This window comes from Arachis stenosperma, chromosome 3, assembly GCF_014773155.1.
Source record: "Arachis stenosperma cultivar V10309 chromosome 3, arast.V10309.gnm1.PFL2, whole genome shotgun sequence".
In the NCBI taxonomy this organism is placed as follows: Eukaryota; Viridiplantae; Streptophyta; class Magnoliopsida; order Fabales; family Fabaceae; genus Arachis; species Arachis stenosperma.
The window spans coordinates 149,405,220-149,428,228 of NC_080379.1; the positions used below are offsets into that span (position 1 = coordinate 149,405,220).

The window sequence follows — 23,009 nt, forward strand, 5'->3', positions numbered from 1 at the left end:
TCCCGGCTTTCACGAGCGTTCTTCTTGCAAGTCTATTTGAACTTCAATTTTTATATTTGAATTGGTAGGATTCATGAATCGTTATATGATCTTGACCCTACTTGTGCATGTATGACTTGGAGGATTGATTTATTTTTAACCAAGTAGGTACAACCATTTTGCATCTAGTTGCATGCATATAGATAGGTTACATTGAATAAATGTTGATGCCCTTTGCTTTCTCTTGGCTTAAGCATGAGGACATGCTTGGTTTAAGTGTGGGGAAGTTGATAAACCCCATTTGTAGGGTTTATCTTATGCTTCATTTAAGGGATTTTATGACCTTTTACCCACATTTATTCAATGAAATAGCATGGTTTTATAACTTCTCCCTTAATTGTGCTTAAGAGTGAAAACATGCTTTTTAGGACTTAAAATAGCTAAATCTAATTCTCCTTGATTCCATTAGATGCCTTGATATATTTGTTAAGTAATTTAAGGTTTAGGAGGCAAAGATTGGATCAAGGGAATGAAGAAAGAAGCATGAAAAGTTGGAGAACTCATGAAGAAATGAAAGAACCGGAAAGCTGTCAAGCCGACCTCTTCGCACTTAAATGACCATAACTTGAGCTACAGAGGTCCAAATGATGCGGTTCTAGTTGGGTTGAAAAGCTAACATCCGGGGCTTCGAAACGATATAAGATTTGCCATAGTTGCTATACGTATGGTGGCGCGCACGCGCACGCACCATTGTTGCCACCTGGTTCACTTAAAGCAAAACGTGGCCAGCGATTTTAGAAGCCTTGTGGACCCAATCCAACTCATTTCTGATGCTATTTAAGCCAAGGATTGAAGGAAAATCAAAATACTTTTGACCATTAGTCATAGTTTAGTTTTAGAAGTAGTTTCTAGAGAGAGAAGCTCTCACTTCTCTCTAGGATTAGGATTAGGATTAGGTTTAGTTCCTAGATCTAGATTTTAATTCATCTTCTTCTACTTCTATCTTCTCAATTCTTTGTAGTTACATTCATCATTCTTCTACTCCTTTGTTGTAATTTTCTTTATGATGTTCTTATACTTTGTTGTAGATCTACTATTGTTCCTTCCATTTTCTTTCAATTCAATAAGAGGTAATTCATAATAATTGTTCTTCTTTGCTTTTCTATTGTTGATCTCTTGCCTTTGTAGTTAGATCTCTCTTTAATTCTTGCAATTTATGTTGTTTACTTTTATTGCCTTTTATGTGTTTGTTGAAATGCCTCTTCTAGATATAGTATAGATTTTGTTCCTCTTGGCCTAGGGAGAGTAATTGGTGACACTTGAGTTATCTAATTCCTTTGTTGATTGGTAATTGGAGAGATTGCTAATTGGTTTGGAGTGCACTAAAGCTACTCTTTCCTTGGGAGTTGGCTAGGACTTGTGGCTCAAGTCAATTCATCCACTTAACTTTCCTTTATTTAGTAAGGGTTAACTAAGTGGTAGCAATGAACAATTCTCATCACAATTGAGAAGGATAACTAGGATAGGACTTCTAATTTTCATACCTTGCCAAGAGCCTTTTATAGTTGTTAGTTTATTTTCATTGCCATTTACTTTCATGCTTCTTATCCAAAACCCCAAAACACATTTCTAACCAATAACAAGACACTTTATTGTAATTCCTAGGGAGAACGACCCGAGGTTTGAATACTTCGGTTTATAAATTTTAGGGGTTGTTTTAGTGACAAACAACTTTTTGTATGAAAGGATTATTGATTGGTTTAGAAACTATACTTGCAACGAGAATTCATTTGTAAAATTCTATACCATCAAAAATCCAATCATCAGTTGGCGCCGTTGATGTTAGGAAGAGAGAACCATGCATCGTAGCTTGACAAGAGGGAGAGAGGGTGAAGAATCGGAAGCCTAGACTACACTTGAGAAGGGAGCACCGCTTAGATAGCCAGATGGAGGAGGTTGGCATCGTTGATGTTAGGAAGAGAGAACCATGCACCGTAGTCTCCAAGAGGGAGAAAGGGTGAAGAATCAGAAGCCTTGACTTCACGTGAGAAGGGAGCAACGCTTGGATAGTTAGATGGAAGAGGTTGGCGCCATTGATGTTAGGAAGAGAGAACCATGCATCATAGCCGTCAAGAGGGAGAGAGAGTGAAGAATCGGGCTTGACTTCACTTCTATGATCCCAGGAACAGTTTTTGGAACGTATCATTCAAATATTTATTTTGAGTTAAAAGCAATTAATAACAAATAGTCAAAATTAAAAATAAATAAAATTAATTAATATAATTATAATTAATTGAGTTGTTCAATTTTTAGCTAGTTAGGAGTTGATTCTATATACTTTTTTCCAAAAAAAAAGAAATCACATTTAATGAGAACATTTCTTTTCAAAATTATTGATGTCATAATTTTAGTAGTTTATTTTATTACAATTAAATATTTTTTCAATGGAGGTAATATCACCTTTTTATCTATACCAAAAAATGTATAAAATTCATGTATAATTCAAAAATAAAATTTAGTAATTAAAATTAATCTAATTGAAACACGTTAATTTCCATGCATTTAAAATTTACCAAATACAACCTCACTCTTTATTGGAGTATAAAAAATGTTTCCTCTTGCAAATACCCTAAAACACAACTTTAAAAATTTTAATTCATTTATTTGCTTATGTTGTTACCACTTTCTTTCAATCAAAGTGAGTATTAACCTAGACGATTTTACATATTTATCCTAAGTAACAAGTGAAGCACAAATATAATAAAGTAGATTAAACACCAATATAATAAATAGGATTAACTATTCAACCCACACGTATGTGTAATGATAGAAACTCAGATGCAGTTAACTTCATGTGAAGTTAATAGCTGAAAATCATTAAATAATTTAACAGATTAGACTAAATTATCATCTACAAACTTTCAGTTATCAATTTCACATTAAGTTAACTGTTTTTAAGTTTTTACTATGTTCAAAACATACTCTGATCTAATAAAAATCCTAAGAAATAATAGGCTAATAAACTATAGTAGTTATTACAATGTTTCTGCAGTGTCCACCATATGGGCATCATAGAGCCAGTTGTGGCTGTTACACATTTTTCCCACAATTCCTTCATCGTAGTGCAACCACCACCACAATCACAACCACAATCATAATCACAATCACAATCACAATCACGACTGCCACCGCATTTACAATTTAAACCATGCGATTTGCTCAACATTAATAAGGTTATAAATTCTTTGCTTCCATCAATTAAGGGAACAAAGAATGAAGCAATTCGGAGATTTTTCTTTTTCATCCTAGACAGATCAGAATATCTTGATTAATTAGATGTGAACTCCATATAACATAAGCAGACTTCAAATTTACAGTATATATGAAGCACCACAAAAAAATTTAGCTAAGTTAAACAGAACAAACTCTTATTATTTGGTAATAAGAAGAATAAAAACAGTTTCATGCTTACCCTCTAGTAGTTTGTTCGGAAGGAGAGAATCCAAAGAAATCCTCAATTTACGAATCACCATCAGTTATCTACCACTCGATATGATCACATCAGCAATTCGTTCTTAATCCTTTGCTATTGAGTATTGACACTTCAGGCTGGCTGATAACCTCAAATATGGTCATACCATTAATAACCATCAAAAATAGATGAATTTTAATTCATGTTCTTTTCATTGTATTTGAACCCAATTTCGCACCCTCTTTGATTGTACTTTTGGTTCAATTGTACCAAGAGTTCGTTTCTCGACAACAACCTGTAGGTCAATATCCATGGATATATCAAAGGGATGTTATGGCTCAGCTTCTTTTCTACAAGAAATTACTCCAGGAACATCATTGAACCCATTCTGATGGGTTTCGCAATCGCTGTTTTCGATGAGATATCTAAGACTGGGGGATCTACATCTATTGCATATTCTTTACAGTCTTTATCTAAATTGTGTTATTTATCCTTATCATCGCACGAAGCTAAAACCTCATTCACTTAAGTGGCGAAAGCTTTCTCTAGGAACTCATTACTTGAAAAATTCTCATATAAATTGATGATAGATCAACGTCCATGTCAGCAGGTAGACTGCCTTCTCTAACCCTCTCAGATGGGATCCCATTTTCATTGTTGTGACAACCTACAACTTGAGTGCATCATCAGAATCATCACCATCAAGAGATATATCATCATTGATTTTAAACTGTTTATTATCTAACTTCGGATCTTGATTACGTGAGATTACTTTTGATGTCTCTAAGCAGATCTTTTCTCATTAAGATCTTTCTTTATCAAGCAGGGTATTTAACCATTGCTGAATAGAAACTGCCAAGGAGACTGACTGCATGATCTTGAATTAAAGAGTCGGTTAGAAAATTAAGTCAATAATATTCAAGAAAGCAGTACTACTACAATATACTAGAATATTGAAGAAGTTCAAAATCAAATTGAATTGGAATTGAATACAAGTTGCACTCATCATCTCCATATTAGAAGAATGAAGAATCATGAATTGAAAGCTTTAAGATTGATGATTAAGAATTTGAAGCAAAATTGAACAAGGAATTGACTAGTTAAAGTTTCTACATGTTTCTTAAATTATGACAACTAGTGCTTAGTTGTTAGAAGAATTATCATTTTATTATGAAGGTTTGCCTATATAAATGCTTCATATGTATGTTGTTATCCATCTCTCTATGAACCAAAATACTTAGTGTTTGTTTCAAAAAATTCTCTCCTTATTATTATGAGTGTTAGTGAGTTTAAGAGATGAAAAATATGACAGCGTCATTTATATGAGTGAGTGATCATAGGGCCAATTAAGTGTGGGTATTATACTTACATTTGGTATCAGAGCTGGTTAATCCAGCGCTTGGTGTTTGAGAGTTTGTGAGGTGTGGGAGAGTTCTCACATAGTTGTTTATTCATAGAGTCGGTATGGCAAACACCTTCAATATTGTGTGGTCCAGTCCCAAGTTAGATGGGAAACTTGATTATAGTTATTGAGAGACTTTGATGTCTAGCCATTTGAAGGCTCAAAACCTGTAGAATTTCATTGAACCGGGTTTGCAAGAAAGAGCAGATGCTGCCCAACAGAGGAGAGATCAATTGGCGCTATCTCAAATTTATCAAGGTGTGTTTGGCAAAATAGCAAATGCCAAAGGTGCAAGAGAAGCATGGAATACGTTGAAACTGTCATATAAAGGCATAGATAAAGCTCAGAAAGCAAAGCTACAGTCTTTCAGTAGAGAATATGAAAGGTACGAGATGTCTAGCTCAGAAACTGTTGAGCAATATTTTACTCGTGGTCAAGATCTTGTCAATAAGATGAGAGTCTATGGAGAAGATATGTCCGATAGCAAAGTGGTGGAACAAATTCTTTGGACCATGCCGATGAAGTATGACCATGTGGTGACTACGATACTAGAGTCCCACGATATGAATACCATGACAATTACAGAGTTGCAAGGAACTATGGAAAGCCACATCAGTAGAATACTAGAGAAGTCAGAAAAATTAACCGAAGAAGCCCTAAAAAGTCGGGTGAATTTAAACAATGTTGCATAATCAAGTCGTACACAAGAAGGACTAGGTCGTGGTTTTAATTTTCAAAATAGAGGCAAAGGAAGTTTCAAAGATAGAGGTCATGGCAATTACAACCAAGAAAGTTACAATAATTTTACACCACCTAATCAAGGAAGAGGTGGAACGAATTTTAGGCCTGTCAACCAAGTAAGAGGTCGAGACAATTTTTATAAAAAAAGAACCAATTTCAACTGCTTTCATTGTGGAAAGTATGGACACAAAGCAGCAGATTGCAGATTCAAAATGGTGAATAACAATCAAGCACATGTTGCAAAAAATCAACATAAAAATACTGATGATAATCCGGGTACTCAAACTTTATTTTTTACAAGTAATTCATGTGCTGAAGATGGAAATATATGGTACTTAGATAATGCTTGTAGTAATCATATGTCTGGTAGAAAGTAGTTCTTTTCTTCATTAGATGATTCTGTTAAACTATTATTGAAGTTTGGTAATAGTACAAAGATCCCTATTGAAGAAAAAGGGCACATACCAATTAGATTGAAGGATGGTTCTCTGAGTTATATTTCTGATGTTTACTATGCTCCTAAACTTGATTACAATTTATTGAGTATGGGGCAATTATTTTAGAAGGGATACAAGATGATAACTTATCATGGATATTGCACTGTGTTTGACAACAACGGAAGATTCATAGACAAAGCAAAGATGACTTCAAACAGAATATTTCCATTAAAAATTCAACATGTTAATCTCTCTTGTATGAGCTCTGTGATACTTGATGATAACTGGCTGTGGCACATGCGTTTTAGACATTTTCATTTTTTATGGCCTAAACTATCTGTCAAGGAAAGGACTTGTTTTTGGCCTACTACGGATTCATATTCTCAATTGTATTTGTGAGATTTGTCAACTGGGAAAGAAGAACAGAGATCCATTCCCTACAGGAAAGTCACGGAGAGCTAGAAGATTACTTGAAATTGTGCATTCAGATATCTGTTCTGTAGAAGTTCCAAGTAATGGTGGTTGCAGATACTTTATCACTTTTATTGATGATTTTAGTAGATATACATGGGTATACTTTCTGAAGCAGAAATCAGAAGCATGTGATGTCTTTAAGACATTCAAGGCGTTTGTCGAAAAACAAAGTGGCTATAAAATCAAAATTCTCAGAACAGACAGAGGAACAGAATATCTTACATGTTCAGAATACTTTAAGCAACACAGAATTCAACATCAACTAACAACTAGATATACTCCTCAACAAAATGGAGTTGCTGAAAGAAAGAATAGAACCATCATGGATTTGGTCATATGCATGCTCAAGTAAAAACAAATGCCTAAAGAGTTTTAGGAAGAAACAATCACAATAGCAGTTCATATTTTAAATAGGTGTCCAACAAAGAGTGTTCATGATAAAACTCCAGAGCAAGCTTGGAGTGAAAAGCGGCCTTCCATTCATCATTTCAGAGTCTTTGGGTGTATTGCTTGTGCCCACGTACCAGATCAATTAAGGAAGAAGTTAGATGACAAAGGCGAGAAGTGTATCTTTATTAGTTATAGCACAGACTCAAAAGCATACAAGTTGTAGAATCCAGAAATAAAGAAAGTAATCATTAGCAGAGACGTGACATTCGACGAGAAAGACATGTGGGACTGGAACACAAAGACAGAAAAGCAGCTGACTATAATTCCAAATACATGTGATGAAGTAGAAGAAAGGCAACCGACACAACCAAACAACTAGAATCAACTAGAAGATCACAAAGAGAGTGGAGACTACCTGCTAGATTAGCAGATTATGAAGTTGGCAATGACAACGATCCGTCCGATGAAAAAATCATAAACTTTGCTCTATTTTTAGATTGTGAGTCATTGAACTTTGAAGAAGCCTCTAAAAAAAATAATTAGAAGAAATCAATGGATGAGGAGATTCATGCCATTGAGAAGAATGACACATGGGAGTTGACAGATTTACCAGCAGATAATAAGCCGATTGGAGTAAAATGGATTTATAAGACTAAGTACAAACAAAGTGGTGAAGTTGATCGTTTCAAAGCAAGATTAGTTGCTAAGGGATAGAAACAAAAGTCAAGTATCGATTATTTTGAAGTATTTGCTCCTGTTGCAATATTAGACACTATTCGTATGATTATTTTACTCTCGGCTCAAAATAAGTGAAAAATACATCAAATGGATGTTAAGTCTGCATTTCTAAATGACACTTTAGAAGAAGAAGTGTATGTTGAGCAACCTGTAGGATATGAAGTTTTTGGAAAAGAAGATAAAGTTTATAAATTGAAGAAAGCTTTGTACGGGTTAAAGCAAGCACCAAGAGCGTGGCACAAGAAGATTGATTCTTATTTCATTGAGAATGGTTTCAGAAGATGTCCGTTTGAGCATACTCTTTATATCAAGTTCGTTGAACCTGGAGATATCTTGATCGTGTGTCTTTATGTTGTGATTTGATCTTTACTAGGAACAGTTTGAAGATAATTGCAGAATTCAGGGAGGCTATGATAAAGCACTTTAAAATGACAGATATGGGCTTGATATCTTACGTTCTTGGCATTGAAGTGGTTCAAAGAGATGATGGTATTTTCATTTCTCAGAAGAAATATGCAAATGATATTTTAAAGAAATTTCAAATGGAGCATTCAAAGCCAGTTTCTACTCCAATCAAAGAGAAGTTCAAGTTGCTGAGAGAAGATAAAGGAAGAATAGTAAATTCTACATATTACAAAAGTTTGATTAGAAGTTTGGGATACTTAACTGCAACCAGACCAGATATTGTGTTTGGAGTTGGTTTGCTTAGCAGATTTATGGAGGAGTCTTGTACCAACCATTTGCAAGCGGCAAAAAGAATTCTTCGATATATCAAAGGTACTTTAAATGATGGTATTTATTACGAAAATACTAATGAAGTGAATCTTATCGGTTACACTGACAGTGATTGGGTTGGAGATATAGAAATAAGAAAAAGTACTTCAGGATTTGTATTTCATCTTGATTCTGGTGCAATTTCATAGTCATCAAAGAAGCAATCAGTAGTAGCACTTTCTATAGCAGAACCAGAATATATAGCAGTAGCAAATTGTGCAACGCAAGCAATTTGGCTAAGAAGAATTCTTGAGAAATTGAACGAAAAACAAAGTACTCCAACAACAATATTCTGTGATAACAAGTCAGCTATTGCACTTTGTGAAAATCAGTATTTCATGGAATATCGAAGCATATTGATATTTGGGTTCATAAAATTAGAGAATTGGTAAATGAGAAAGAAGTTGTGATCGAGTACTGTCTAACTAAAGAACAAGTTACAGATATATTTACAAAGCCATTGAAGACCGAATTATTTTACAAGTTGAAGAAGATGCTTGGAATGATAAACTCTACAAGCTTGATTTAAGGGATGCAATGTTAGAAAATTAAATCAAGAATATTCAAGAAAGTAGTACAACTACAATATACTAGAACATTAAAGAAGTTTAAAATAAAATTGAATTGGAATTGAATACAAGTTGCACTCATAATCTTCATATTGGAAGAATGAAGAATCACGAATTAGAAGATTCAAGATTGATGATTAAAAATTTAAAGTAAAATTGAACAAGGAATTAACTAGTCAAAGTTTCTACATGTTTTTTGAATTATGACAACTAGTGCTAAGGTTGTTATAAGAATTATTATTTTATTATAAAAGTTTGCTTATATAAAGGCTTCATATGTATGTTGTTATCCATCTTTTCATGAACTAAAATACTTAGTATTTGTTTTAAAAAATTCTCTCCTTATTATTATTATGAGTGTTAGTAAATTTAAAAAATAAAAAATATAATAATATCATTTATATGAGAGAGTGATTTTAAAGCCAATTAAGTGTGAGTATTATACTTACGGAGTTATAGTTTTTAAGAGGCTGCTGATACTGAAAAAAGCCAACAGAAGGCGGAATGGACCTTCTCTTTCGATAGATGCTAATAACTTTCAGGACATGCTCGCAGAGGTTCCCACCTTACCTATGCTAAACATTGAACCGGGATTGTGAACAACAAGTGGTGGGTCGTTCATTCTGCATGCATTCCTGAATCAGAAATTCATACATTGTACAACTTGTGGATAAATCGATTCCTCCTTTACTTCTGCACTCCTCCAAGGCTGCATCAAGCTAATGATGAGTGCTTCAGTGATCATTTTATCGTCTTGAGCATGACCTATCAAGCATTCAATAAGTTCGCATGCTTCTGAATATCTAGCAGATGAGCTATATGAACCCAAAATAGATAAAAAAATCTCATGATCTAATTCATTGCCATTTTAGCAGCATGATCATAACACCCCGCATTAACAAGAACCGACGGAATAACTTGTGGATTCATGCCACTAATTTCTTCTATATCTCTAATAACTCTATCAACAACATCCCACATGTTTTCTCTCACGAGCATAGAGGCCATCATCATTTCCTTATACAACGTCATAGCCTTTTTAACTGAGTATGCTAGACAATCAGCTTTGATTCCTGACCGACGCATGCAAACAAATGTAGCTTCAGCCTCCACTTTCTTTCGGCGATGGTGGGGGATGGCCGGCTGGGTAATGAGAACTTTTGAATTTTGATGATGATGAGTGGGTTTAGGGTTAGAGAAAGAGGAGGGTGTTTTCAGTTTGCTTTTGTAAAAACCGGAAATCTTCAAGAAAAACGGTCGGTTCAATTAGTTTAGCAGTTAATTGTCAGTTTGACCAATTCTTTTACCCATTTTTTTACCAGTTTGACCAGTTCAATTAGTTTTTTGCTAGTTAAACTGGCTGATCAGGTTTGATTTTTACAACCAAGAGTTCAAGGCCGACGACGACGATGGAGACCGCAACGCCAACAGCTCCAAGCAGACCTTCAAGAGGCGATGACGGCAACCCCGCTGGCTATCATCTGAAGTTTGAAGGTGGCTGCAACCTTCTTGTCTTTGACAGGGTTTAGCCATTTGTGAATTGAGGGAGAGAAACTTTTGGTTTTTTTCAGTAATTCAAAAAACCAGCCCAATTTAATTAGTTGTCCGGTTCGGTTTTCAGAATAAAACTTAACGTAAAAATCTCAACTAACTTAACAATTGATGGTTTTATACCACCACAAAAGAGGCAGAGAAGAATCACAAGTTCAGAACACAACTTCGGAGAGAATGGCATCCTTTGAAGATGAGGTGGATATTGACATGGGGTAACTCCTTTCTTTATTTCTCCTCTTTTAATCAATTGTTGAGATGAAGGGTTATCTACTTCTTTTGCTTATTGGTTTTAATATCACATGATGTATATATAATTATTAATTTGTTTTGCCTTTTGAGTTTTGACAACAATTATTATACAACATATATACACAAAATTTGTCTACATATTCCCCTCTCTTTGATGCTAAAGCAATGTGTATGTTAATCCATTTGATTTGCAAGGTGTTTGAAAAGGTAAACTATAATTTCATTTCACTTCATCAGTTCAAACATTATGCATTATGGTTAATTAGTTAATACCAGTTCTTAATTGATATTATCTTTTGAATATATCTAACTTTAAATATGTAATTATTGCAGACTTGCTGATGATATTGCTTTTAGTTCAGATGGTGAGGTAATTAAGTGTTTAATTCAACTATTTTGTTCGTTCTGTTATGTTGTGTTCTTAATTTATTCAATATGTTAATTTATTATTATATATTTTGCAGGGGAAGGAAGAGCAAGGAAGTGATAATAACAAAAACAATGATTTATTTAGTGTCCAAACTTCAACTGATGATAAAGAAAGAGAGAAAGAGAGTGAAAAATTATCAGATGAGAAAATGAAAAAACCACAGATGACAAAGTATGAAAGAGCAAAGATTTTGGGAACAAGGGCTCTTCAGATAAGGTATTACTTTTTGGCATTTCTGATTTTGATTATAGTAACATTTCATATCATGATAATTATTATGCTAAACTATGATATTTTAATTTCTTATGGTTTTGTAGCATGGATGCACCTGTAATGGTACCTTTGAATGGTGAAACGGATCCACTTGAGGTAATAATTGTTCCTTCCAATATTGCCAGTCTTTTCTACCATTAGCACTTGCACAAAAATTCATTTTGTACTCCATGTATAGAAACATTGGCAAGTTAATTTAAATAAATTAAAATTTTCGAAAAATAGAAATTGTTGCTTAATAATGTACAGGAGTTACCATTTTCACAATATCCTAATACGTTTGTGACTTAAAAGGTATTTCACATGAAGGTGTTAAGAATTGAGTGTGTTTGAAATGAAATACATTTTCCATGAGTGAGATTATTACGATATGATTTTTTTTAAATCAAATTAAGCACGTTACATATGAAGGAATAGAAAAATATGATTACTTTAAAATTCACCTAAAACCTCAAGAGGATAATGCGAAATGTGTTTGGTCTTGGCAGCATGGAGAATCCCATGGAAGAAAAAAGTATACAAGAGAGTGAAATGAGGGGTAAACCGGTAGAGTTGAAAAAGAAGAGCAAATATAAAGACAGAATGAAGTTACAAAGAAATAAGAAGTGTGAGGTGCATTTATTTATTTATTTTTAATTGAAACAGGGCTAAAAGCCCAAAAATGAGAAGGCCGAAAAGCGTGCGGTGCATTTAGACATTTATCTATCAGAAAAGTTAGACAAATGAACAATAATTCTTTCGTGGGTTAAAATAATCCTTTGACATTGTGTCAAAACCCAAACAATACTTTTGTCGAAAAGCCATTAAATTATATATATAAAAAAATATACACATTTCCCGTTACATTCTTGAGGTTCTAGGAAAATTTGAAATCAATTAAACCAATTTAGATTGGTCGAGTGATTAATTCCCTCATCCACTTAAGTAAAGATTAGGGATTCATCTTGTCTGTACAATAACTTCAAACATACTCTTAAATAGAATTCAGATCTACGACAAATTAATCTTTGACCTATCCAATTTAGAGATACAGGCTTAATTTGATTAAAATAAATTATTCATTTCGCGGTTCATCCATCTTTAAATAATGCTTCATGCTAAATAAATAGGATTCCGCTCTTTATTAGTCAAATAAATTTTAACTTTTTATTTATTATATTTTATATTAATAAATTAAATTTAAAGTCTAATATTTATAATTTAGCTAGAGACTAAAGCTTAGGGTTTAAATTTTAGATTAGAATCTAAGATGTTTTATTTTTTGTTTTATTTTTTTTATTTTTTAATAACAAGTTCATTTTAAAAAAATACTGTATTAGGTTATTATATACTACACCATTTTATTATATACTCCCTTGTTTACTATATCATCTACTTTTTTGATTTTTTTCTCAAACTTCGTAATTTTCTTATTTATATTACCAATTTTTTATGCCACTTTTTTAGAGAATTTGTCGATGTCTTCAATTATCTGTAAATTGTACTTCCCCTAAATTTTTATATTTTTTCTTAACTATTTTTAGAAAATTTTGATATATAAACTATGAATCTAGACTTTGAAACGGTCTAAATCTAACTCTAACTTTAATATACACTTCCTTATTTGTTGATTATTGAGTCAAAGTAGTAGGTCATAGACATTAAGTTAAGTTTGTTAAGATCTAACTTTAGGGTTTGTACTTAATTTAATTAGTTAATAATCTTAGGATTAGTTAGGGTTAGCGCTTACTTTTGTTTATGGCATAGTAATAAGTTATATAATCATTGTGTTTTATCCATATCATATGAATATTAGGTGTCACTCATTTCATTTCAACCTATCAACTTTTTATTATTCAAAACTTTTTCGATAGACAGATAGCATTCATATCATTTTTCTTTTTGTTAACCTTTGATTCCTTTTTTACCATGAATTGTCAAAGATTGCAATAAAGGAGCTTCGCGAGGGGGTCTTACCCTTCACTATCCGAAGGCAATTTCCTGATGGATCGTAAGTTCAATGATTAAATCGTATTATATATATTATGATGATTACAGTTATAACTATAATATTTTTAAAAAATACTGTTAAAATTAAAATAATAATTTTTTATTAAATAATACTTTTTTAAAAATATTACTTAAAAAATATGACTTTAATTTTAACGATACTTACATATTCAATATAATCACCATAGTATAATAATCATATTAGAATCCTATATATATGTGTGTGAATTGCCATTGATTATATATATATAGTGAAATTTGCACTCTATGCAGGTACAAAGAGTGGAATGTTTCTGATATGATAGATCCTTACGCTTGAGGTATAAGAGGAAGATATCTTGATGGAAATTTTTTTATTGATGAAGTTAATTAACTTATGCTTAATATATGTTAGCACACATAACTTGTTTTTACCTGGTTATTTAGCATTCAAATAATGGCATTTTTACACTTGTCTCTTTAGCCAAACTATTTTACCGTTTTTTTTTTTTTTGGGTCTTTTATTGATATATGCCTCGATGAGACTTGATACATGATTAGATATTGATTTTTTCTTCCATCTCTAGAGAATCCGAATTGGAACCATAATATAGTAGTATAAGTTATTCCGGCCGCAATGGTATTAGTAGAGAGTAGAATTTAATTTTGATGCTCAATGTAGTATAATTATTTTACACGTGTATTTAATTATATAACGTTATATTAATAAAAATAATTATTTTTTATATTAAACATATGAATGATCATCTAAAAAAATAATTAGAATAATTATATGACTGTATAAAATATTTTATACGATCAGTACATCAAAATTAAAATTTTAATAATATAACATATAGAATTCAAAATAGAATGGAAAAAAAGCATCATCATGGACATTTTACAATTTTTTAACAATATTAATTTATTTAATATTTTTTAATTTTTTAAATAAAAAATAGTTTAAACTAAAATACAATCATATATTATTATAAACTCCCTTGTATTACACCATTTTCACTTCAGTCCTAAAATAAAATTCCATACGGTCATAATAGAAAAAATATGTCAATTAGGGCCGGCTATTAAGAAAAAGAGTAAATATTCAATTTGGTCCTTATTTATTTTTACAAAGGATAAAGTGATTTTTGTCCAAAAAAGAGGACATTTCGACTCTCAACCTTTTTATTTTAGGACAATACGATTTTTCTGTTGAAAAAATTATTTAAATAATAATAAAAATTGATTTTGTAGGAGTTTTATTTGTATTTTATGGGAGTTTTAAACCTTCACAAAATTATTTTCAATAATATAGTTAATTACTACCACTATTACCACTACCATCATTGGTGAAGAAATTTTTCAAAAACAAACTTATTAATAGTTTGTGGAGATTTAAAACCTCCACAAAATACAAATAAAACTCCCACAAAATCAATTTTTATTATTATTTAAATAATTTTTTTAATAGAGAGATCGTATTGTCTCAAAATAAAAAGATTGAAAGTCGAAGTGTCCTTTTTTTTGGATAGAAATCGCTTTGTCCTTCATAAAAATAGACAAAAACTGGATTAGGTATTTACTCTAATAAAAAAGTAGTACTTCCTATGGAAAAAAAATAAAATTTATTCGATGTTCTGTATTCGGGTGTGCGTAATAAATTAATAAGGCCAATTATAACGTACAGATACTCTCATACAGATATTCTCATTCGATGAAGGCCATGCAAACATCTGGCAGTTTACTGTTTGATAGACAGCAACTTAGCAGAACTTGCTGCAGCATGTGTTATCCAACCGAGCCGCATTTGAACTGATGTGAGCAGCTACCAACCCTATAAAGGTTTCATATAACCCAATAAGTGTGTGTTTGGATTTCAGTTTGCGAAAGTGGGTTTGCATAAAATTGATTTTACAAAATTGATTTTGATGAAAAGTAAGTTTGAGTTAACGTGATTTATGTTTGGCAATATTTGTATCAAAATTGATTATAGCAAAATAAATGTTGTTTGGATTATACTACTCAAAATCACTTTTAGATGAAAAATTACTAAAAGAGACGTCAATTTATTTTTTTATATATATGCAAAAACATAATCTAACAAAAATAATATAAAAAATATTTATTATATAAATAAATAAATATAATAAAAAAGTATGAAAGAGAGTAGAATAAATGACCATTTGTACCCATGAGAGATGAAAACGCTGACATTTGTACCCATGAAAGCTCGAAACTAATCTTGTACCCATGATAGATGCTGTCCGTGTGACAAAAGTGCCATGGCTTGGATCTGAGTTTGGTTTGTGGGTTTCCGAACCTACGTGACACTCCCAACCTCCCCCCCCAATCTGAGCCAACCATTCATCTTCATCTTCATCTTCTTCACCATCACCATCACCATCACCATAACCTCCATCACCATCACCTCAGCACCGCCACAGCCACCTCCCTTCACCACAACCTCCGGCGACAAAAACACATGACATACACACTAACAGAGGAAATAAGAGAGCAAGGAGGAAGAGAGCAGAGAAACGAGAGATTCAGAGAGTGAGGAGAGAGCACGAGAAGAGATCCGAGAGAGGGGGCATCGCGCCGTCACCAGCCACCGTCGCGTACCACCACCGTCGCGAGCCAGAGACGCCGCAAGGGGGAAGAGGAGCCGTCGTGCTCCGCCACTGTCCAGCCACCATCGAGCTAGGGCCGCCATCGCGCCTCACTATGCGTCACTGTCGAGCTTCGAAAAGGGAGAGAAAGTGCGCAAAGATGAGAGAGAGAGGGAAAGCCGATCCTGTCACCACCGCCACACCCAGTCGTCGTCATCATCACGGGAGCTCGTTGCCGTCACTAGCGGGAGTCGACGCCGCTGTCGCCGAAACCACTGTCTCCGTTTGTTGCTCAGCCTTGTCTCTATTTCTGATTCCTCTCTTGTGTGCTGAAATCGCTGCTGCTGTGGTGGTGGCCGTGGGGTTGTTTGTGCTTAAACGAAGCTAATACTGCTACCGCTCCATTCCTCTATTCTTTTCAAGTTTTAGTAAGTTATCCTTGTTCCAAAACCCTCATTGTTACCGTTCTATTTTCATGGTTGATTGAGAATTTTGAGACATTATTGCATTAGGGTTATGTCAATACCTTTGCAAGTTGTTCGATGGCATTGTTGTTGCGGGAAGCTGTTGGTGCGGCTAATGCCGCTACTGCTGCTGGTTCGATTTAAAGTCGTTGTCGGCGGAGGTTGTGGTGAAGGGAGGTGGCTGTGGCGGTGCTGAGGTGATGGTGATGGAGGTTATGGTGATGGTGATGGTGATGGTGAAGAAGATGAAGATGAAGATGAATGGTTGGCTCAGATTGGGGGGGGAGGTTGGGAGTGTCACGTAGGTTCGGAAACCCACAAACCAAACTCAGATCCAAGCCATGGCACTTTTGTCACACGGACATCATCTATCATGGGTACAAGATTAGTTTCGAGCTTTCATGGGTACAAATGTCAGCGTTTTCATCTCTCATGGGTACAAATGGTCATTTATTCAAAGAGAGTACTATAAATTTTATAATGTTAAACAAAAAAATATTCTATACTTTTTCTAATATTATCCGTACTCTTTAATTTAGTATTATTTTGAACTATAAATTTTCATTATTTATGATTTTATTGTTACTTATAATTAATTTTTTATTTATTTTATCCTTTTTTATAGGATCATAGTTTATATTATACAAAATTTGGATAATAAACGTAGTATATATTAATTACAATTACAAATTTTACAAATTCAAAATAAAAAATAAAAAAATTAATATAAAACAAAGATAGAGTACATCAAAAAATAGAAAAAAAATCATACAAATAAAAAAATAATACAAATTTCATAAAATCAACCACATATATCATATGAACAAAAAATACAATAAAAACTAAATAAAATACATATGAATAAAATAAATAAAAAAATTTCATACACAATATAAATACAATGTAGTAAAAGATAAAAAAAAAAGAATTCATATGAACAAAAAATAATAAAAAAATTATAAAAATTAATAAAATATCTGAAAAATTATAGCACTACAAAAAAAAAAAAAAAATCAACAATATTTGTCATATGAATAAAAAAATACAATAAAATAAATAAAAAATCATATAAACAAAGTCAAACAAAAATAAAAAAAATTCATAAAAAAATATACATATAAAAAATAGTATAGAAAATGATAAAAAAAACTCATAAAAACATAACATCATAAATCATAACACTAAAAATTAAAATATGAAAATGAGTACTAAAAATAATAAAAAAAATTAAAATATTCAATTTATTAGTAATTGAAACAAATCTGAATGATTTTGATGGAAAAAAAATGGAAGAAAAAACTATGAAAAAGTAGAAAGAACTACACAGTGAAATTTATAGTTATTGGTATCCTTCTTATAGAAGAAAATAAAGGGTAAGGTTGGTAAAAAAGAACAAATTTTTTCACTTAATTTTCTAAAGGTAATCAGCAACCATGAACGTGACGCAGAAGCTACAAATTTTAGCTTCTTCTCAATGTGGGTTTAGAGGCAGAATCGTTTCTGCTTTTAGAAAGAAAAAAATTGCCAAACATAAGAGTGAAACTTTCAAGAAGCTCAAACGCACTTCTTTCTTCACCAACATGTTTGCCAAACACACTCTAACTATACTGATGGAACTAATAGTTTAAAGACACAAACAACGAACTTCTTTTTTTATTTTATGAAGACCCCACAAAAATAAAAGAGACTAATATAATCCTGAACTAATTACTTTGAAAAAATTATATTTGTGCAAACAACCACATTACCTTCTACATATTAAAAAAAGGGTCGCTCTACTGTACATATGTAATTTTATACAGATATACATATATTTCTTATCTTTGCATCTGCTGTTGACACGTGCTGTCTTCCTTTTCAGAATGGAGCAGGTTGTCATGAAGTTGCGAGCACTGATGGAACGGTCGGCTGAGTCGAGTTGTTAGCGTGAACTGGAACGGAATTTTATTTTGCTGGGTTCCGTAATTGCCAGCTTCGCGAGTTGGGCCTTGTTGGTGGTTCCAAAAAAGAATTGGGTGAGAAGGAGGCCGATCGGTTTTCAGATCACTCTTCTCATCTCGTGACAGCATACCGAGCTTCAGCCACCGCGATCTGTCTACGCCGTTGGTCTTCTCATTGTGGATGTCGCTAAATAATGATTGTTTGAGTGTTGGTTTCCAATTTTTTTTTTTTTTTTGTGACTGTCTTATGAGTTCACTAGTAATATAATGAAATTTAAATAGTTAACTACAAGGGCAGTAGCGATATTATGTGTTTTTTAATTATAAAGATTGCTTTTTGCCACTTTCTTGTGGAGTAAAATATACCCTCCTTTGGGAGAGTTGTGGTTGATATTTTGACGGTATAGTTGGCGCAATTATGAGTTACGTTTCATTCTTGGTTTTCTTTATACGTTGAGGGTGAAGACTCGGAAATTCAACCTACTATGGCATCATTTTACAAGCATTGTCTCCACTATTATTATTATGGCATCAATTTAGAGGCTCCTCGAAAATATTTTAAAACTATTGCTTTTTTCTTGTGGTAGTACCATAGCTATATTTTGACATTTTTTTCGTAATTTAAGCATTCTATTATAATTTGGATCATTAAAGACAAAAAAAAAGGACAACCATTAAATATTATCATGTTAAAATTTCAAAAAACATTAGATATAATGTATAAAGATTTCTAATTCACATATCAAAATATGACGAGCCGATTTAATAAAAAGTCTCTAAACAAAATACATATTCTGACTTAAGAAGAGCTATAAATCTAATGACTCAGCAATACAAGAAGGGCATAACTAACTATTCCAATTTCCTTACACCTTCATTTTTTCCTAGCTTCTATTTTTCCATTTTCGGAGACTGATGTCTTGAACAATGAATATTGATGTAAACCCCCACCATGTTCCTCTTTGCTTTACTTGGCTCTGTCTCTAGCAACTTCAATTCAACAAGGATGATCCCAAACCTAGAAAGCAAGATGCAAAAATACCTTTGGTTAGATATAAAATTCACATTTATCCAAATTTCAGATTTCTCAAACATTAGTGAGTAATGCTTATAATTAACTAGTGGTTTGGCATGAAGTAAAGTAGACCTATGCATTATCCATGCCTTTAGCAAGAAGCAACAAGCGCAGGGTTAGGAAGCTCTTTATTTCCATGTTTATCACAGCAAGTCCTTTTGAAAAGTTATTCAAACTAACAACTACTAACCATTTGAACATATTATTCAAATACAAATTTAGAATACAGCATTCAGTAAGCAAATAACAAAACATTAAAAAACCACACTATTTGAACAGCAGCCCATGGTTTTGATGGATAATAACGAAAATTTGGTGCTGAATTTCATAGAATTGTCACTTCCTAAATGCATATCTTATCAAAATTCATGCCTAGAGGATTTATTTTATACAATAAGCACCAAAAGAAATTAATGAAATAGATCCAATCACTTACTATGAAAAGCCAGATTACAACCTTACCACCAAGGCGTCCTTCTATGACCAACTAGAACCTTTACGCAACTTCCAGTTTCACAATTTTATCAATTATCTTTACTGTGTGGTCACCGCTGTACATGGCAAACAAACAAATTCAATCACAACAGAGTCTTAAATTCAATTTGGTAAAGCTTTAATTTCAACAGTCTTACATTCTTTTTAGAGCAGCAATTGATATAAATTTCACCAAAGTCATAAAGGTGCAATTGATATATACAAAACAACACTTAAACACCAAACTTCAATTATAAATTAGATGCTGAATTCATAAAAGCACTTCAAATATTGCTACATACACAGCTCCTTTTAAGTGCAGTGCTTAGGCATTAACAGCAATGCTCATGAACTTTTCAAAAAATCCTTGTGAATATAATTTTGTCATTTACCAATAGATTAAATCCACGGCATAATTAAGTTAGAGTAAATATTCTCATATGCTATCTGAATGATCAATATACTAATAACTTATCATGAGGCGACCAATCAATAGTTGCATACACATACTTATCACCTACTTCAGCTTTTGCTTGAGCTCGTTAGCCAAAAGTGATGACAATTCAAGAAGCACGGAGAGAACTCGAGAAGAAACAATGCAAGATGGATTTTCGTTATTGGCTCAAAATTCAAAACTACTCATTCTCAAAGTAACTCAATTATATCTAAAATTCCTGTATCTTAATTCTTAATTGCTTTTGACACAATCAATCAAGTAATTGTATCATATCGGTTATATTAAAACAATGATAATTTTCATGATGGGAACCTAATGGAAAAAGAAGTAATGAGGTAATAAGGTGCACGAAGAAAAGAAAGTAGAGAAGTGAAAGAAATTGATACCCATCCCGGGTGCACAGAGAGCAAGGTCATTGTTCTGCTTTATGTACCTCTGCATCAGTAAAAAAATTAAATTGAAATCCAAAATTAAAGTAGTGGCACAATCACAAAATTACCAATCGAAGGGAGTGGACCAAAATCAAAATTCGATGGAACCGAAACCAAAATCAACAAGAGGAAAACCCTAAATTCGGTAATTTGATAACAGCACATCACAAGAAATGATCCGAAATAGAACTTCCATGAAATTACTAGGAAGAAATAAGCAATAAAGAGATGGAGAAAAAGATACCTGAGGACCGAGCCTGAGGCGAGAGGCTTGAGAGAAAGAGGTGAACGGTGGAGAGTTGTCGATTTACCTGAGAGGACAGAGCACGGCACCACGGTTCGGAGCAGAGCAAAGGTTTCAGAATGCCAAGCAGAGCAGAGGTTTCAGCACGGCGTGAGCAGAAGAACACAGCGGACCAAAGCAGAAAGACCAAGGCGAGCTCGAGCAGCGACGAACACGGCGACAGCGACCAGAGAAGAGGGATTACAACAGTGGCGGATCTGGCAGCGCAAGTTTATTGGGGCTAGAAGATGACCCAACCCACATATCACTAAAAGAAGTGGCCAATTTTATTCCACAAAAATTAAGTAGCGCACCACTGATGACCCAAATGAAAAAACAAAACCAATGGAGCAGCCCATAAACCCTACACCCAGTTGGAGATTTGCAACCTTGGCTCGTTATTCCTAGCCGGCTCCATTTAACTAGCAAGCCCGACAAGCTCTGCCAAGCCTGTTCACTGCAAGCATCACCCTACCACTTGTCACAACATCCTTCAATCTGTATGAATAAATCTGTATGTTATAAATGGCCTTAAAAAAATTATTTAGACACCAACTCTTGCTCTCTCTTATTTTGATCAAATTAAATTGTGAATTTCATTGATTTTTTTCACATTATATTTGTCATCTCTAAAATTACATTCAAAAGGTATAAAAACTAATTAATTTTATGCAGATTTTTTTTTTGTAGTTTTAAGTTAGATGGCATTATATGATCTTTGTCTCCCAAAATATTTTTTCAAGATTTCCGTTAGAAACGAGTAGCTATATGGAACATAAGTCTAAGATTAGCAAATAAAAACAAGTCTTGAAGCATAATATGTTTAACATAGATTTTAGAAACATTGATAAATAATGATTGTCAGTTTTTAGCATATTTTTCATAATTAAATTTTATTAACGATAATATACAGTTATAGATAAATTTGCATTAATATTGTGACTAATTTATTATCAATATATCTATATATTTCACTTATTAATGATGGAAGATTCTTTTTAACAAAGATTCATTTTTTACAAAAATATTATACATTCATTGTCAAGTTGATATAAAATTAGAGTTCTTTAAGTTAAAACACTTATTTAATGCTAATTGAATGTGAAATAGTATTAAAACTTGTTTAGAATATTAGGAATTATAATTCACTCGAGAGTTGAATTCTTTTTCTTGTTTTAGAATTTCTAAAAATAAATGATTTAAATTCGTTTGAAAATTCTAATTTTTATTTTTTCTTCATTTATAAATCAGACTAAAAGGAATTTAATTTTCAAATTCATTCACACACTTTTTAAATTTAATTCTATTCTATTATTAATATATCATAATCATTCCAAATCATAGAATTAAATTTCAAATAAAAGTAAAAAAATAGAATTTTTTTCTCATATTAAATGATTTTTAAACAATCTCTTAAAATTTGACTAATAATTAAAATACTAATCAGCCACATATAAATAATGTAATATATCTTTGTTAGTAGAGGAATTGTTAGCTTTGTAGAGAATTGCACGAAAATTCGAGTCCTAATTAAAATAAAAAAGTGAACAATATGTGTGAGTGTGAGTGCGAATGTATATATATATATAGCCTCTAAAATATATCATCATAACAAATTACATAAATATTGTCAAAAATTGAACTTGATTTATCCAGGTTACACAACTCAAAATGCATGATGTTTGCTATTCAATTATGCATTTACGCATAGAAAATAATAATGCAATTTTTTAATGTTATTTAATTTAACAAAAATACTATTTATACATTAAAATTAGTCACTAAAATTAGTTATTATATATTTTTATATAAATATATGTATAAAT

General features: G+C 32.4%; 1 protein-coding gene and 1 long non-coding RNA gene across 2 annotated transcripts; one reads left to right on the forward strand and one right to left on the reverse strand.

The window, feature by feature from the left end:
• Positions 1-10,599: 10,599 nt before the first annotated feature.
• LOC130966977 (DNA-directed RNA polymerases II and V subunit 6B-like) lies at positions 10,600-13,862 on the forward strand. The gene is made up of 6 exons (XM_057891798.1): positions 10,600-10,742; positions 11,113-11,149; positions 11,244-11,425; positions 11,527-11,578; positions 13,405-13,472; positions 13,745-13,862. Exons 1-6 carry the CDS (start codon positions 10,639-10,641, stop codon positions 13,788-13,790), a joined length of 489 nt encoding a protein of 162 aa, XP_057747781.1. The 5' UTR covers positions 10,600-10,638; the 3' UTR covers positions 13,791-13,862.
• Positions 13,863-19,146: 5,284 nt separating this feature from the next.
• On the reverse strand, positions 19,147-21,474 carry LOC130967540 (uncharacterized). Its single transcript, XR_009081367.1, has 4 exons — positions 21,145-21,474; positions 20,856-20,904; positions 19,975-20,089; positions 19,147-19,481 (listed from the first exon to the last, which is right to left on the reverse strand). It is a non-coding gene; the product is annotated as an uncharacterized LOC130967540 (long non-coding RNA).
• Positions 21,475-23,009: the final 1,535 nt, after the last annotated feature.

Excerpts from the sequence above, each read along its gene's own strand:
- LOC130966977 (XM_057891798.1), top strand. The coding sequence starts at position 10,639 with ATGGTTTTATACCACCACAAAAGAGGCAGAGAAGAATCACAAGTTCAG. Across the intron at positions 11,150-11,243 it reads CTTTTAGTTCAGATGGTGAG|GGGAAGGAAGAGCAAGGAAG; the intron begins GTAATTAAGTGT and ends TATATTTTGCAG. Across the intron at positions 11,426-11,526 it reads ACAAGGGCTCTTCAGATAAG|CATGGATGCACCTGTAATGG; the intron begins GTATTACTTTTT and ends ATGGTTTTGTAG.